At 41.6% G+C, this 18,602-nt stretch overlaps 2 protein-coding genes across 2 annotated transcripts; one reads left to right on the top strand and one right to left on the bottom strand.

Annotated features, from left to right (window-relative positions):
• Positions 1–250: 250 nt before the first annotated feature.
• fkbp1b (FKBP prolyl isomerase 1B) lies at positions 251–13,534 on the bottom strand. Its single transcript, XM_080047787.1, has 4 exons — positions 13,354–13,534; positions 12,634–12,681; positions 1,801–1,913; positions 251–1,092 (listed from the first exon to the last, which is right to left on the bottom strand). The coding sequence occupies exons 1-4, from the start codon at positions 13,388–13,390 to the stop codon at positions 964–966; spliced, it is 327 nt and encodes a 108-aa protein (XP_079903913.1). The 5' UTR covers positions 13,391–13,534; the 3' UTR covers positions 251–963.
• A 378-nt stretch (positions 13,535–13,912) lies between these two features.
• Positions 13,913–18,600, top strand: wdcp (WD repeat and coiled coil containing; the record flags this gene model as incomplete). Its single annotated transcript, XM_080048345.1, has 4 exons — positions 13,913–14,026; positions 14,734–16,721; positions 17,028–17,148; positions 18,416–18,600. Exons 2-4 carry the CDS (start codon positions 14,757–14,759, stop codon positions 18,598–18,600), a joined length of 2,271 nt encoding a protein of 756 aa, XP_079904471.1. The 5' UTR covers positions 13,913–14,026; positions 14,734–14,756.
• Between the last annotated feature and the right edge of the window lie 2 nt (positions 18,601–18,602).

The following is an 18,602-nucleotide window of genomic DNA, read 5'->3' as shown; positions in this document are numbered from 1 at the left end:
TTGGGAGAGTCAAAAGTGACCGTAGTTGCAGAAACACCCATTTATATTCATATCAGTAGGCCTACACTATGAATTGTGACTCCACCATGGTTATATATAAGGCTACATTTGAAATAATGTGCCACTAGGTCGCACTGTTGCTGCAGTAGACCATGTCAGGTATGCAGTGTGAGGCCATCACTTATTGTGCTATTCTATTATCATTGTATCACTCACAAATCAAACACGGGACACGTGTATTTCTCAACACAGTACATGCCATTTTTATTCAAGAGTTGGTCGATAAACTGTCATAGTAGCAATGGCTCGTATAGAGTTCTATACAGTATTGGATTGGGTTAGATTGGATAGGGTACACTTGTACACAAAGTGTTTATGAGGGATATAAAATATAGTAAACATAGCAATATCATTCAGAGCATTCAGCAGGACAAACCTTTATCAAAGTGGCAATGCAGACAGTGGTATACATAATGCCCAGTAAAGATACAAGGCAAGTTATGTACTTTCAACATATGTACCCTTCCTCTGTTGTTGAAACTGTAAGGCAGTATATGATTTGATTGCATTGTGGTACTGCTTTTTAATCACTACTATTTCCCGATGGTTCAACAAAATGTACACCTTGAAATGAATTGAAACAAAACGGCATCTCTGACTAACAAACTAGTGTGTGTGTGTGTGTGTGTGTGTGTGTGTGTGTGTGTGTGTGTGTGTGTGTGTGTGTGTGGAAAAAGTCTTGCATGATGTAAAAACGTTCTTGCAGCATCTATTATGAACAGTTGGCAACAAAGCAGCAGTAGCTACGTTTAAATATTGAACTAAAGAAGACTGTAGAAATGAATGAAGGAGTTCAGGTGAATGGCGGGAGGCAGCAGCCTAGTATGGTCTCCCTGCAGGGAACAAGGTTGTGGCGAACGCAGACTCATTAAACTTTCAACCTTTCGTCTTCAACCTCGGGCATCACTCCATCTTGAGCAGTTCCACATCGAATATAAGCGTGGCGTTAGGTGGGATGACCCCGGGGTGGCCTGTCGTTCCATAAGCCATATCTGGTGTGCAGGTGATTTTTGCCCGCTGGCCCAGGCTCATCTGAAGCACAGGAGAAAAGGAAAAACAGAAGTGAGTTGCCTGCTGATGCCTCTTTTCATGTCGTTTTAAAGCGCTACAAACCAACAGACAATCTAAGGTGTTACTGATAACATTAATGGTGACTGCTGTTTTATTCAAGTATCCCAGTAAGCCAAAACACAGAATCTAAACTAAAAGCAACTAAATGGAATTACTATTTTATTCACACCACTGCTTTACCTTCTGTAACAAAATGCCTTCTGTGGCTGGCTAGTAGTAGCTATTAGTATTGGTATTCTCATCAGTCCATGGCAAATGGTGACCTCATATAACTGCCAACAAGGCTCCATTCAACTTCAAGCCGAGCAGTAGTCTAATCAGCTTGGAAACTTGGGGATTTTCATATCTAAGGCAATGAATAAAGTCAACTTCTTCCTTAGGGTTGACAAAACCTTCTTGTCTCTACTGTAACCTGTTGGTTTCAGTTAAGTATAAAAAAAAGAACAACACATAGCAATTACAAAAAACCTACAGAAACATAAAAGCCATTAGCCAACACTTACTTTATTTTGTTTTTGAAATATAAATGTGCATATGTTGTTGTTGTTGTTTTTGCCTTTGAACTTCCAGCTACATTCAAGCTGGTTGAATGTAGTGTAGTAATGTAATGAGCCATTCAACGCATCTGGGGACAGTGACAAAGAAGCGCTGCCCTATCTCTCCCCTCACCTGTGCTACTCCTTCGTCCCAGCCTTTGATGACCTCCATCCGTCCGATCTTGAACTTAAAGGGCTTGTTTCTGTCTCGAGAAGAGTCAAACTTCTTCCCGTTCTGCAGCATACCTGCCAATGACAAATGGGAAAGAATTCAAGAACAGGGAAGCATTTGGTCAGGGCACCACACAACATCTGATTTTGGTACTCTTGATAAAGACTAAGTGCGTGATCATTTTTTAATAGCTGTTTTTCACATCTGCGTAGCTAACTGCTCTTGTGACTAGTCTTTCTGTGTCTGGCCTTAACTCATTATCGGCCTTTTATCATGTGATGCCAGATCAATGCACGCCCTTTCCTCAGCAGGCTAATGTTTTGGAATGAGGCATTTTAAGATTAAAGCTATAAAGCAAAGCTGGCTCCAGTCGGGGGGGAAACATTCTGGCGGGGCGTCTTATCAGGATCTTGGGTCTGTTTCAATTACCCAAATGAACAAAGGGAATGTGAATCAGGAAAGCATTGGCCTGGTTTAGTGGATTATTTTTGAAATTAACTAGGCCACTGCTTGCCTGTATCTAGACCACAGGGAGAAATGGGTAACAAAAGGCGGAGCAGTGCAGGACTGTGCTCCTTCAGGAAACTGACCCACCACTCAGACATGATGGTAGCGTTGGGGCTATTAAACACTGCTAAAGGCATAAAGACTTCCTAGCATCAGCTAAGAAGCTGCCATCTGAATAATTGCCGTTATCCTGACAGCCCATGAGAACTTTCCGACCCGATTGATGTCTAAGAGAGGAAGTCAACAACAATTTTCTGTGTATGTTTGTGGATCAAGCAATATCAATAATAAATAACTAACTTATATAAACTTAAAGCTTATTACCCACTTAATACTATGATGGTAGTTGTATTGAGGTTATTTCTGGTTATTTTATCTATAAATTGCTACTTAATTGAGTATCCAGAATATTTACTCTATAATGACAATGGACAACATTGTGATTTGAAATGACCTAATACCATCAATGAAGATCATATCCACATCCCTCGCCCTTAGTATGAATTATGAAGTTTTGAACTGAAGTTCATAGTCTTGCAAGAGGTCAAAGTTGGATTAAGTAAGTGATATCCTTCCCCCTTGCATTTTGGATTTATCTTTTTATCTATAGTAATTAGATAAATTTGAATAGTTTGCATTTAGAGTTGTGTGCATAGTGCATACTGAAGTTATCTGATGGTGTTTGTTAGGCTCATCTGGTAACATTAATGCCGGTACTGTACCCCTGAACTTAGTAGGTTCAACATTTCCAAAAGTCACCCTAGTCTAGATATCGGTGGCCTGGGCTCGGTCCAACCATGGAGTCGTCAAGTGCATGCACCGCGGTGAATGCCACCTGCTAGAGGGCATTGGAGTAGCAGTGAGGCAAAACCTTCTGGTATCAACTGCAGGAAAGCAAATTCCTTTTCCTGGCAGCGGTGTCAGCGACTTGCAAGGAAACACCAATTGGCAATGTTCACAGTTGGGAAGTCAATGACAGATCGTATCCTGGCGGTTGGACTACTGAGTTCTAGTGGTTGGTTGGCGAGTCTGCTCACGGACTGCTGACGTAGGAAGAAGGTATTTTACACCTTAAACTTGACACTCTATTAGGAAAGACTTCTCTCTATGTTATGCTAAAAGGAGCAGCTAACAACTCCAGTGGTATTGGAGGAGGCAGCAGCAGCAGCCAGCACAGGCAGAAAGGTACACACTGACTGGCAACTGGCCAAAGCTAGTTGGAGGAAAAACATAACAATGAGACAACACCACCTGCTCCTGGTTTCAGATGGAAAAAACTAGAAAGCAGCATTCTTCTAAAGAGAGAGATGGATAACCAAGTACATTAAACCATGGTATTTAAAGGTCACCTATTGTGCAAAATGCACTGGAAAAAAAGAACGTTATCTAATGTCCTATTTTGCCACATGAACGCCTGGCTTCAAAAATCCCAGTCAGATTTATCTCCCTTTATGACATCATAAAGGGATAAACCAACTTACTTCACACTATCTCCACCTGTGATAAGCCAACCACTCGACACCCCTGTATCATCTGGCAGTTAGATTCAGGGCTAATCAGAGCGGACTGGGCTTTTTGGAAGGCAGGGCTTAAAGATGAACGGTCTTAGACGGAACGTTCTAGACAGTGGCTGAAAAGAGGACCTTGGTAATGGCACTGTGAGAAATATAAAGGGTTGTTTGGACAATGAAAATCCTATGTTATACCTTTGAATTAACATTGCTCACTGTATGTCATCGTCTATGTAATGTACTAGGCTGCCTTTATATTTCTCTGACAACATGCATAAAGGGAGCTATAGGCTAAACAGGTGCATAAATGTTTGACCCAGGCTGCATCTGGCTGCAAAAGCAACGTCCCAAAACTTCTAGCCCGCCCCACTTGTATCAGTGCTTGGTTATCACGCTTTGAGCGACTAAGCATGGGTGGGGTCTCTGCACAAATAAAGCAGGCCCTCGTCTCTTCCTGAGGCGCTGGCTCCCAGACGCCCCCCCCCCCCCCCCCCCCCCCCATGCTTTGGCTCAGTGCTAGTGCTCTGGCTGGTTCTGTAAAAAGCCGTGGCGCACAGGGGTGGGGTTATTTTTACTCCGTCTACTGTATCCTGTCTCCCCCCTCCTACCCCCACCCCCTCCTGTCTAGGACGGCTGCCAGCACAACAACCCCCTCAACCCAAGCGTAGATGAAATGAGACGCGTGTAAAACTATCTGTCTAAGGCAAACTTAAATGTGTTGAAGCGTTCCACAGCTGCAAGCACACTCGTCTCAATGAATCAAATCTTTCTCATGCTTCATTGATATGTCAAGTGTGACAAACCAGGGGTAGGACGCTGTGTAATTGGGGATATTCTCATTTCTCACCAGACACAATAAACAGCTAATTGGTTGCTGGAGCATGGATAGCCTTAAAATGATCCTCGGCAATGGAACCAAAGCAAATGTATTAATGCTATCATTACACATGCCAAACAAACAGCAATCTATTCTAAATGCGTTGTTCTCTAGTGGACCAGTAGCTTTGCTGATACTCATCATATTGTGGTGCTATAACGACGCTATCATATTTCTTCTCATATCTCTTTCCCTTCTTGGCGCTGCAAGAAGGTATTCTGCCTGCTCTGTATCCGAATACAAGCGCAAGCAGTGTCCTGTCAAACACAATGACGACTTAATATTGAACTATGTGGTGTTCCCCAACCGAGACACCTGGAAGGCTGCATATTCAGCATAAGCAAACTTTTTTTTTGTCAACATTTTTTCTCTCTATGAAGTAGCTACGAGGAACTTTGAGTTTCAGTTGATTACGGCTGGGATAAAAGGGGTACTGTTTTACGACTTCGGCGCCCAAGCGTGTGCCCAGCGGTGCATCCCAGGCGAAAAAAAAGTATACTTTAACATAGTGTATTTGCATCTACTTTTATCAAGTGCACTTTTAGCACCCTTTCAATAAGTTCACTTTTATAACACTTTTTTTCATATCATTGTTAGCACAGCAGTGTTAAAGTGCACTTAAAATAAGTATATTAATAATTGAATACTACTTCAGTGGTAAATTAGTGTATTCTTCATAAGTACACTATAAACCAGAACAAATTCATCAGTATGTAGCCATCCCAGGCGAAAAAAACGTATACTTTAACATACTAAATTTAAGCACACTTAGTGTACTTCATAAGCACAAAATTATTGTACTAAAAATTGTGTTATTTTCAAGTACTAAAAACGTACTTAGTATACTAATGATATATCATTATTGCTACTTAAGATATACTAAAATACATCTTAGTGTACTTGACTATACTATTTTGGGAGACACTTAAGATTAACTTAAATATACTTAAGTACACTTTTCTCTACTAATACTGTACTTATTTATAATGTTCTTTAGTTCGATTTAAATTACACTTAAATCCACTTTTCAGATTACTATTAATACATTCAGAATATACTGGAAATGTATTTCTAATTTAATCTTTATGTATTGCCATTGTATTTTAAATATATTTACAAAACATAAATAAAAATTAAAAAGTTCTACTTAAGCATATTATAGTTCATCTTAATCTTGTCTCAAAATAGTACAGATAAGTACACTAAGTTGTACTTTAGTATGTCTAAAGTAGCACTCAGGATATATCATTAGTATACTAAGTATATTGTTAGCACATTGAAAATAATATACTGTGAGTACACTAATTATGTGTGCAGAAAGTATACTAGATGTATTTCATTAAAGTACACTTCAACAGTACACAGAAAGTACATTTTTTCTATAATTAATTTGAATTTCAAATTACTTTTAAGTAAACATAAAACATATTTAGAACATACTTGAGGTAGAAAAAAAGTTTATTTTTAACATGCACGGCATTACAGGGAAAATGTGCATAATAAAGTACATTTAAATACATTAACAACTTCTTAAACAACATTTTCAAACAGTTTCTCTTCATCGTAACATTTTTATTCAAATTTGGATCATCTGACCCCAGAGAATTCTTTTTAGTCATACTCTTTAACAAGTTAACTAAAAAACAATAACGAAAAGGAAATAGAAATTAAACTTGAAATGGGGGAATGAACCAATGTTTCTGAATTGGGGTGGTAGTCCCCGTGGAGGTGAGACGGGCGGAGTGGACAGACAGGTGTTTAGAGGAAGATGATCTGAGAGAATGGGAGCCAGTGGGAATCTGGAGGAGATCAGACAAATATGGGGATGGCCTTGTATGTATTCAGTAGGATTTTGAATTGGATAGGGATCTGGACCGGGAGCCAGTGATGTGGTGGATGGAGGGGGTTCGAGTTATGATAATGGAAACTGAATTCTGAACCAGTTGAAGTTTATGGAGGGATTTGTGAGGTAGTCCGAGGAGGAGAGAGTTGCAGTGTGGCGGGTAAGGGAGGGGTGGAGGCAAGAGTACAAAGCAAGTACAGTATTATATCTTGACCAAAATTAAATGCAAATATTCTGGTATGGCAGAGCATATTTAAAGAAGCAAAATGTACAGAAATTAATATCCCATTATATAAAGCACAACAAGAATGATTATCTTAGAGGCATGCTCCGCATTGAAATGTCCTGCACAATAATAAAATGCTTTTTTCGCAAACTAAAACACAAACTGAAATTAAACATTACATTCTCCCATCTTCATCTTTCCAGTGGAGTGGTTTCCTTTGAGTAGGCCTGGTCAGCAAATTCTTCTGCAAATGAGGGCTTGCACTTCCGGCAGTGTTGTTTGGAAACTTCTTCTTCGCGGTGTCTTTGAAAGGGACAAAAATTAAATATAGTTAGCAAAAAAGGCTTTAATTGTCATCTTTTCGGTTTCCATTTTGATCCTCTTGTTCATCCATGCTATATAGCTAAACCTGTAAAAACCTATGGTTAACTGTAATGTGCATGATTAAATATGCACTCACTATTTAAAAACCTATTTTTTTTTTCTTACTAGAATATAATGGAAAGTTGTGGATGAATTGAGAATTTGTTATTTCAGTGATGAATGTATTCTAAAATGTTGTTACTGGGTTATTTCACAATGTGGACATGTGTGCCTGCCTTGCTAGCTGAGCTTAGACATTTAGTATGCTATAACGTTGTTGCTAACGGTTAGAATTCCACACCAACATTATCCAGCTTGCAAAATATTTTATAAACTCAGGGGATGCAACTGTGTTGTCTGCCGAAAAACTTACCTTCAAGAAGAAGTAGTTTGGCTGGCAGTATTTTTGTTTTTCCATGTCGGATTCGGCCATGAATCACGGTGAAGTTCATCACGGTTGCTGAACAGAGCTGACTGATATTCCGTTCTTCTTTGTTCCCCTTTTATTATTTCTGAGCAGTCCACCTGCCGATGTCCGAAGCATAAAGCAAAGCAAACCTTGTGTGTCACGTGACTCGGTGACTGGCCCCCGATTGGCCAGTATGCACATTTGATTCGGAAACGTGGACTGTGATTGGTCGAATTAAATGCACTGCGATGACTGGCTGTTTTTTTTTGGTTCGGTGAGGTGAAGAGTCACCATGTCACCTGTGGAAGTGCACCGCTGCTATTCATTCAGAACAGAACCTACATGTAAAGCTAAAGCCATTTAAAACAATGTTTACACGTTAGATTAAAGGGGGTACGTTTAAAAAAATTGGCCTATTTGGTATAGTGTTGTAATGAACTATTGAGATGTTTTTGTTGTTGTTGTAATAAGTAGGCCTACACTATAATTTACATTGCTAATATACATTTTATAAGTACAAAAAAATCAGATTTTTTTTATTAAAAGTTACATTAGTATAGTCTGAGATGTATAATATATATATATATATTTAAATTTATAAAATAGGAGTGCACTTTGTGAAACTACACCTGCTCGGATTATACCTACAGTATAGTATAATGAAGTTTAAATGAATTAATATGCTTTAATAAAAATATACTTAAAATATATAAGACAAATATGCTTCAAAAATCCCACTTCTGATAAGAAGACTGAAGCACTTGTGCATTAATCAAAGATTCATTTTTCTGTAAAGCAGCAAAGTAAATTTCCTGTTATCTACACATCTTAATATGTTCATAAGTCTAATATGTTTTCTGATTGCTGTCAAATGTAAGTGAAACAATCCAAGCTTTAGAATACTTTCCATGTGATGATAAGAAATACACAAGGTTGTACTGTTTTTTTATTAGAAATACTGGTGACTGCTGCATTAAATAAAAGCACATGGTCAATTGAAAGGTGCTCTGTTGTTGCTGTTCAGATTAAATTAGAAATACATTTCCAGTATATTCTAAATGTATTAATAGTAATCTGAAAAGTGGATTTAAGTATACTTTAAATCGAACTTAAGAACATTATAAATAAGTACAGTATTAGTAGAGAAAAGTGTACTTAAGTATATTTAAGTTAATCTTAATGGTGTCTCAAAATAGTACAGTCAAGTACACTAAGATGTATTTTAGTATATCTTAAGTAGCAATAATGATATATCATTAGTATACTAAGTACGTTTTTAGTACTCGAAAATAACACACTTTGAGTATAATAATGTTGTGCTTATGAAGTACACTAAGTGTGCTTAAATTTAGTATGTTAAAGTATACGTTTTTTTCGCCTGGGATGGCTACATACTGATGAATTTGTTCTGGTTTATAGTGTACTTATGAAGAATACACTAATTTACCACTGAAGTAGTATTCAATTATTAATATACTTATTTTAAGTGCACTTTAACACTGCTGTGCTAACAATGATATGAAAAAAAGTGTTATAAAAGTGAACTTATTGAAAGGGTGCTAAAAGTGCACTTGATAAAAGTAGATGCAAATACACTGACATTAAACTTATATTTAACACATTCAAAGTACATTTTAAATAAATATACTAATCAAACACTTATATATATTTCAGTGTTGGTATATTTTATATGAATATACTTAATATGAATTAATAAATAGTGTACTTTATCTAAGTAAACTAAAGTACTACTGAGGAAATAATATATTTGTAATTAATACATTTATAATATATTTTTGGTTTACTTTATTTTAACACATAAAGTGAAAATGTGCTAGAAATGTACTTTCAAAAAATTAAGTACATTTTTAGTACTTTAAAGTATATTACTTTTTTACCTGGGGCATACATTGGTTTAAGAAGCGAGTGAATATGTCAATGAAGAGAGACTTCAGATGCGACTCGCAATGAGGTAATGTAATTACTATGTATATGTTACCAGGCTGTCATTAATACTGGTAAATAATGACAATGCTGAAGCAAAATAAACTTTAATTTAGTACCATTCATAAACACAGGCTTTTCCGGTCTGCCTGTCGTAAATTGTTTCATAAGTTCCCCAAGGGAAAAAGTCATCCCCGAGCAAAGGCAAATAATAGCATAAAAATAGCGTGGTTTTCACTGATGGTCTCGTTTATAGTAACAGGTAATGTATGATCATCAGGGGAAATATGACACTGTTTCATAAACATCTAAAAGTTCCATTAGGAGGTTTAACTTTGCAATATTGGGATTGAAGACTTCACTTGGCATCCGATCACAACATTCTCCCTTGGCAGGAGAGTTGGCCATCCCCCACCCTGCAAACCCCTTTCTTAAGTCTCTATCTATTTCGGTGTCCGGCGACCAAGACTGTTGGGTCTCCACTCCAGCACGTTTCATGGTGAAGTCTGGAGCTCAAACATGGTAAGGAATGACGTCCACATTTAGGCATGACATCATATCCAGTAAGCCTACTGCTCCCCAAGCTCAGGCGTCCTGTCAGCTGAGACCCACATGTCTGCTTTATATTGTAGTCCAGAGTCAAACTGCATCATTCATGGAAACCCATAGGCTGCTGTTGTTTTCTTCATATTGACTGATATCAGACCTGCCTCCATTTCCTTGCCTGGCGCACAGAGAATGGAGCATGTGATTGCAGGCTCGGCCTGCTCGCAACGATAATGGCCCAATTTACCAGTGGCTTTTTCAAGCTTTTGGCCAGACATACACATTCGTCACTGGGCAGGGTGCAGCTCAGAGTGTGTGTGTGTGTGTGTGTGTGTGTGTGTGTGTGTGTGTGTGTGTGTGTGTGTGTGTGTGTGTGTGTGTGTGTGTGTGTGTGTGTGTGTGTGTGTGTGTGGCAAGCCCAGTGAACTAGATTACACTTTGTGGGCCGACTTGACCCACTCCAGCCTTCCAGTCTGTCCTGATGTGCTGCCGATAGAGCAGCAGCTCAGTGAATAGACTCGCATGACCCGAAACGAGGATGTGTGTGCGAAAGGGAGCAACTTTGCTAATCATTTTTTCCCTGCCACTATAACGAAGCCAGAGCCCTCGGCGGCCTCGTGGCGATGAGGACTAATTTGAGCAACCACCATTCTCAACCAGAGTCAGAGGGGTTCTCTCACATATCTGTGTGTCTGAGTGCGCTGGTGGGTGAATGTGCGTGCGTGCGTGTTTGTGTGTGCGTGTGTGTGTGTGTGTGTGTGCGTGCGTGCGTGCGAGCGTGCATGTGTTTCTCTGGATGTTTAAAATCCCAGAGGTGAAAGTGAGGATCAAAAAGGCATTGCAGTGTGAGCGTGGGAGTGAGTTTCTGTGAAAATGAGGCTCCCCCCATGATGTTAAATGCTACAAACAGAACAGAGTGCTTTCAAATCCCATTATGTATTTGGCAAATCACTCCGGAAAGCTAACACCAGTGCAGAGTGCAGTGCAGGGTGCAGTCTGTGGCTTTGCACCAACAACCTGCTGGTTGACTTGGACATGCTTTAAGTCCCAAATCTACAGCTATAACCTACAGTACCAATGCTATCTCTTAATCAGATCAGCCTAATCTTGTTTTTGAGAGTCAACCTAAAACAAACAGGGGTAAGGCTAGTATCTGTCTTTACTACAGCGTACTGACTTGAGAAGTAAGTGTGTAATCTTAAATCTTCATTAGTTTAGCTACCGTGCAGATTGCTGGATAACTAATCCACATTGGCAGACTCAACTAACCAAATATATTACCAAATATATAAAATGAATAACCAAAAGAGAACATTTATTAATCTGGGTTGAGACATTATGCCTCTTGAATGACACAAAACAAGATCTACCTCTTTACAGTTACTTGTTTACAGGTGCACAGTCACACCTGCCTTAGTGTGAGATAGAAACTGTTCATGTAATACTAATAAATACAATACAAAATCTAATTTTCTCTAAAGAAACACAATTTTTCATCCAACCTCCTGGCTCGTGTTGAACACTGAGGTCGTATTTTCACACGGTGCAAGGCTCTGCCCTTAAATACCAGGGCATTCTCCTAATCTACCTACTGCAAGAAAAAAAGGCATTTCGCCTGGTCGTACAATAACAATAATAGCTCTTTTTGTGCTGCAAGATCAAGGCTCCATGGCTTTGGCTTATCTCTGCATTTTACTTGCCGCCACCGCTGCCAAAAAAACAAAGAGCTTATTGGCACAGCCTGTGAGTAGAAAAGAAAAAGGCGAAAAAGAGTGATGGGGGAGACTTAAACAAATCGGCAATATCATTTATAATAAAAAATGGTAGAAGGAAGAAAAAGGCCTAGTGGCCTACAGAAACGTCACTATGGCAGACTCCAGTCTAGAGCAGCTTCTTGTGCTGAGCATGATTCATTAATACAGAAGCTGAATCAAACTGGTTTGCCACAGAGCCAATGCCACGAGTGTGCAATTCCTTTTATAGCCACGTAATAAGGCTGTGATACTCAGACAGTCTGATGACATGTGAACCAGGCTTTGTTTACTTTCTGTCTGACCTAGTTGTCTGGACTGTCAACCCCGGGGCAACCAATAACCCAAATTTATTTCCTCAGCGTCTTACTTCACCATCCGAAAACGAAAGCACGTGTTTGTGTGCTCACATGATTGTCCTGTAGTGCTAGGTGCAAGACACACCAGTATCTAGGATGGCATTGACACCACAAGAGACTCAATTTCTCTATCAAAACAAGAACAAAATCAGTTTTTCTTTTCTGGGTGTGGCAGCTCCACCCCATCTCTGAAACCGTAAGCAACACACAGACATCGTGTACACATGGGCAAGCAGCATCACACACACACACACAAACACACACTCACAGTCACTCACACACACACACACACACACACACACACACACACACACACACACACACACACACACACACACACACACACACACACACACACACACACACACACACACACACACACACACACACACATTTCCTCTCAAACAGTAAAGACATCTGGTTTTGGGATCGTCAAAAGCAAAGAAAAAGTGTATTACCTATGTAATGAACAACACATGTCTGGCCCTTCTTTGGAAATGTCCTTCCTGTACAGAAGAAGAAGAAAACAAGTGTTATTGTGTGTTAGGGACACCTCTTTTCCCATGCTGCCAGGCAAATCTCCTAGATTAACAATGACTGGGTTCAACCTGGTGAGGTGTTCCTGACAGGAATGTCATACCTTCAGTATGTGAGATATGTGTAAGTTTGTTTTTATACCTTATGTTGAAATTTAAACTTGGAGGGCTTCTTAATCCAACGGGCTATCACATGCCTTCAATTAGGTTATTAATACGTTGAACAGAGAGAAAAAAGCCTAGGGGAGTCTTCGGTCTCCTTGACCGTACCCGTTATTTGTTTGCCAAATCTGTTAGCCTTGTGGGCACATTCTCAATTTATGGAGACTTGCGGGTTTAACCTGTCAGAAGTTGAACTATGCAGGGAGAGTTCTAAAAAAGGCACCGTGCAGGCGATAGTTATGATGATAGATAACACAACAAAATGTGGGCTTTCATATCCCGAATAGGCCTACTATTATAATTTGCTAGCGATCTTGCGAATAAACCAAATAGCTTACGTCCTGCATTACACAAGCTGACATTTTATAATAATTATGTTGATATGTAACAAGATTTACACGACATTCCGGGAAACTACCAAGCCCCCCCACAACCACTACTCCCGCATCAAGGCGCACACAAGCGGATAAATCAACTTACCATCCCCGGGAGATATTGTTTCGACTTCCACGCCCATCGTTGTGCTACTTCAAAGATAAATTCTCAAACATGCAGCCTAAAAAGCCGTTTGGACAGCCAGTGTTATCCGTTTTGCAGCTACTAGTCGGGCTATAGCGGTGGAAACCATGCATTCACCGACCACTACCCGCAGCTACAGACAACCGCGAGGCAGCCAAGATATTTTCCAGTTGGCAGCGAGACAGCGTCGAGATCTTCAACTACACCGCGTACGTCGTCTTCAGCTTCGTCAAATAATTGCACAACACAACGGTTAGCGGCTTTTGAAATTAACCAATTTGTCGTTTCAAGGTAGTTTAAATATTACTTTTTTGCCATAGCCTCTTCCTCTTTCTTTATAAAATAAATATTTGCTTGTTTTAGTTATCTGACATTGCCAAGCATTCTACATTCAGACACGCAGCGCCCTCGAGCGGGCAAACAAACATAAACAAGATTATTATAATTCAACTACATATCCCAAGGTGCACCCGGAAATGACGGTGCGTTTTGCTTCCGAGTCAGTTAGAAATAAACGCTCGAGACACATTTCGGGCAAATAATAATAGGTGGAGAACCCACTTTCATTGTTTCACACCATGGACCTATAAAGATACCACACGGACTAAAAATACCATGCTGGTTTTTTAATAAGGTATCGTAGACCATATTTACATGTTTGTGTATGCTATAGTTCAAAGGTTCCTTGCTTTTATGAAGGTTTACTAAATAACCTCGCATATGTTTTCCAGTTAATATGAATAGGAAAACGTCTGCATCTCACAATGGTGGCTTTAGAGAATACATATTAATAACCTAATTTAATGTAAACCAGTCACAGTAAACTAGTATTACCATTTGCTTTCCATACAGTTTTCTGCAGGCCTATTCTGAAACACGTAGGTTATTGTGCTGCAGTTGTACATTGTGAATTATTTTTAATTTATTTAAAATATATTTTATTTGTCTTACTCTTTTCTTTTGACATCTCACATTTGTTGAGGATACCAATCTCTATTTGATACAGCAACGACCTAGTTTGCCCAAAGTGATCATGATAGATTCACAGGATCAAAGAGCATACATGTTGTGAGGAGACACTCCTACTCAACAACACATAGTATTGTCAAATCCCTGATGTCATAACCTGGGTGTTGTTGGGGTCACGGAGGCGTAAGCAGCTCAGGGATTAAGGCATGTACTTGAAAGGAGACACGGGAGAGGCTTTTGCTATTCTTAATCTGCGCAGGTAGCACTAGCTGCTCCTGTGCACGACCCATTCGGATCAGTCACAACAGGTCTCTGTCATAAATGTTCCCTTTCTGAGTTACATTTTTTCTCCTTTTCCTGTTTCTGGACAAGTCTCGCTCTTCTCACCTGCCAGGATGGATCTTGGTAAGGCAAAGCTGCTCCGGACCGGTCTCAACACCCTCCACCAAGCCATCCACCCTGTGCACGGGATAGCCTGGACCGACGGCAAGCAGGTCTGCCTCACATCTCTCTACTTCATGAACGGCGTGGTGAAATTCGGGGACACCAATGTCATCGGGCAGTTTGAGCATGTCCTCGGGCTCTCCTGGGGCCTGCTCTGCTGCCCGGACACCCCCGCCCTGCTGGCCGTTCAGCACAAGAAGCACATCACCGTGTGGCAGCTGCAAATCAGTGCCCTCGAGCACAACAAGCTGCTGTGCACTCAGACCTGCGAGGTGAGCGAGCCTTTCCCCTTGCTCTCCCAAGGGTGCGTGTGGCATCCCAAGACGGACGTTCTGGCCGTGCTGACCAAGAGGGACCTGTCTGTGCTCTTCTCCGTCCGGGTGGACAACAGGAGAACCAGAGCAGACTTCAGATGTAGCGGACTTATCCACAGTGCGTGCTGGACTAAGGATGGCACGCGCCTGGTGGTGGCCATAGGCAGCTCTCTTCACTCGTACATCTGGAACGACATCCAGAAGTCTCTGCTGGTGTGCTCCTTCTGCCCCATCTTCGATGTGGGCGGCTCCATCTGCGCCATCGAGGCCACGGGGGAAGCTCAGGTTGCTGTGGCAACGGAGCTGCCCCTGGATAAAATCTGCGGGTTAAACGCGGGCATGGCCTTCGACGTGCCCGAGGAGGCTTCAGAAGAACCCGGCCTGTTGGAGTCCAGGAGGAGATCTGTTGATTCAGACAGGTCCTGCCTCCCCAGCCCGGGCCCCGTGGACCTCACACACCTGTTGTCCAGGCACCGGCGCTCCGACCCCAGCCCCCTGGTTCACCTGCGTCGCCGTGACAACGCCACCGGCTCGGGCCAGGACTCCTCACACCTCATCCTGGTTACCTACGAGCGCAAAGTCACCACCACCCGCAAAGTCAGTATCCCTGGGATTTTAGTGCCGGATATTGTGGCGTTCGACCCACGTGGCTCCACGGTGGCCGTGGCCTCCAACACCTGCAACATGGTGCTTGTGTACTGCATCACGGCCTCGGCCATGCCAAACATTCAGCAGATCTCCCTGCACTCCAGCGAGAGGCCCAAAGGATGCTGCTTCCTCGACGACAAGACGCTGCTGTTGATGGTGGGCAGGCAGAAGTCCAACGACCCGGCCTTCCTTCCGTCCTCCAACATGGATAAATACGTTCTCCGTCTCATCGCCAAGCAGTTGATGTGCGACGACGGAGAGAGTCCTACCAGTCCGCCATCCCCCTCTGCTCACTACCAAGAGTCCTCTTCCTCTCCTTCTCCTTCTAATTTCTGCAACAGGATTAGGAGGCACTCTGAGCAGCTGTCCAATGTCGACGGGGAGCAGCAGCAGCAGCACCTGGGGATTAAAGAGTTGATGTTGCCCGGAGGGGGAGTGGTTGTGTCGCCGGGCAACAGGCGCAGGAAGCTGGTGGAGGAGGTGAGGAGCGGCGAGGTCAGCCCTGTCCCGAGCAGCTCCGTGGACTTCTTCTCTTACCCCGACAGGGCGACATCCAGCGCCTCCTCCGTCACGGTGGAGAATTACGACATGGACCAGCACGTCAACCGCAGGGCCAGTCTGACGGTGGGGGGCCATGCCGGGGCTCGAGACTGTACCAGCAGCAGCCGGCCGGGCTCTCCGCGCTTTGACCTGCCGTCAGACAAGCTTCACTTCACACACGAGACGTCCACGCTGCCCATGGCCGAGAAGGCATCGAGCACCGCCGCCGCCGCCAGCAAGGAGCTCGCCCTTGACCAGCTGGGGCAAAACATGGACAGGCTCTTTGCACGTTTCACAGACGTACAGCAGTGCATGACGGAACTCAGAGATCACACCCAGAATGGCAAGAAGGCCAAGCAGAGTGTTGTCTACCCAAATGCCTGTGAACCTCCCTATGTCAATGTCACATGTCAGGTACAATGTCAATTTCTACTTCTTTTGTGTGTGTATTAGTGCAGGTATGATAGCCCTAGCTTTTCTGCAGCATGGACCATCACGATGAGCCGCTTTTCAATGATGGGATTAAACAATTTAATCGGCCGCTGCACTACTCACTTTAAGGATAAGGCTTCTGAAATACCCTTAATCGTTTCATTTGTTCACCTGTTCCGAGTAAGCTGTACCTTTTAGCTAAACGTTTATTGTTTTTTTTTTGTTCCCTTGTGATTGGTGAATAATTAATTTTTTTCTTAACTTCTTTTTCCTTTTGTGCGAATGCAGAAGCAGTTATCGGAAAACGTGTTCATTGATGAGCGGAGGCCGGTGCTGCTGTGTGAGGGGAAGCTGTGTCTGCGTGCCCTCCAAGACCTCTTCAACCTCACCCTTGTAGAGATGATATATGGTACGTGCAGCTATCAAGGTCCCAAATAAAGGCACTGTTCATTCTTTTAATCTAACTCTGCACTAGAGCTGCAACGATTAATCGACAAATCGATTATTAATCGATTATTAAAGTAATCGACAACTATTTTGATAATCGATTCATAGTTTCGAGTAATTTTTTAATAACATTTTTCCAAATTCTCAGATTTCAGCTTCTCAAATGTGAATATTTTCTGGTTTCTTTAATCCTATTATGACAGTAAACTGAAATATCTGTGTGTTTTGGACATAACAATACATTTGAGGACGTCAACATGGGCTTTGGAAAATGTATCAAAATTTTTCACCATTTTCTGACATTTTACGGACCAAAACACTAATCGATTAATAATCGATTAATCGAGAAAATAATCGACAGATTAATCGATTATCAAAATAATTGTTAGTTGCAGCCCTACTCTGCACTGCTTTTAACACTTCATTACATTAGGTTTGGTGCCATCAGTGCACTAAACCCATAGAATTGGTTGGTCTTAAACGACAAAGCACTGTCTCTATGATGCCTGCGTAAAACCCTCTGCGTGGTAGTGCCTGTGAGATTAGCCATGTTGGGACAAAGGGTTTACAGGGTTAATTACTTAATGTTACTTTCTTAGGAAGATCTTCTCCTCTGGAGTATTTCCAGCAAGCTTGTGTGTGTGAGGTTCTTCACTAGTGAGGTCACCTGAAAGTCATCGGATAGGTTGTAAAGTCGAACTCTGTAGTCACTCCTTTTAGTTTTTTATTTAAACCTTCTAGTTTCCCGTTCAGAATGCATTATTATCATAGAGGAAAAACCTTATGTTTTATTGTCCAATCCCAGTGAAAACAATCCAGCATTGTTCTCTTGTTGACATGTGTGAGCTATAATTAGAGGTGGTTAGAAGCCGAGGTCAGATTATAAGGTTTTAAACAAAAGCAGCTTAGTACTCTTTAATCTTCATAGTGTTGTGTTGATGTAGCAAGTCTACACAATTCACACTGTCCTAAAGTAAGACGCTGCTGCAATTAATAGCTATCACAATCGACAGAATTGTTTTCAATGTGTTCGTACAATGACCATTAAGAATCTTTCTCATCTTTTTCGCTTATCAAATAAAGTGTTAAAGCAACAGTGCGTAACTTTTTGTGCGAATGTTGTAATTACTCAGAGTTCCTCATCGGTGCGACAGAGATAGCTTTAAACATTCAACACGTTTGATTAAGACAAGCATGCTTAGTTAACAGTCTTGTGTTATTTTTGCCAGGTCCTTTGTGGATTGTTCTCGTGGCAGATGCAGACGGCTTTGTGCCTCTGACCTTCAAGCCCAAAGAGGAGCTCACAGTGAGGAATGGGAAGCGGAAAACCCACCTACGCACCCCTGAGACCTCATGTCCATCCAGTCCAGCCCCCGGCCAAAGCCCCAGCGCCACCACAGAGTCCTCCACATAGTG

This window comes from Ammodytes marinus (genome assembly GCF_949987685.1).
Source record: "Ammodytes marinus genome assembly, chromosome: 19".
Taxonomy (NCBI): Eukaryota; Metazoa; Chordata; class Actinopteri; order Uranoscopiformes; family Ammodytidae; genus Ammodytes; species Ammodytes marinus.
Note: the sequence above shows the minus strand (reverse complement) of the source record. Positions and strands in the feature narration are given on the sequence as shown.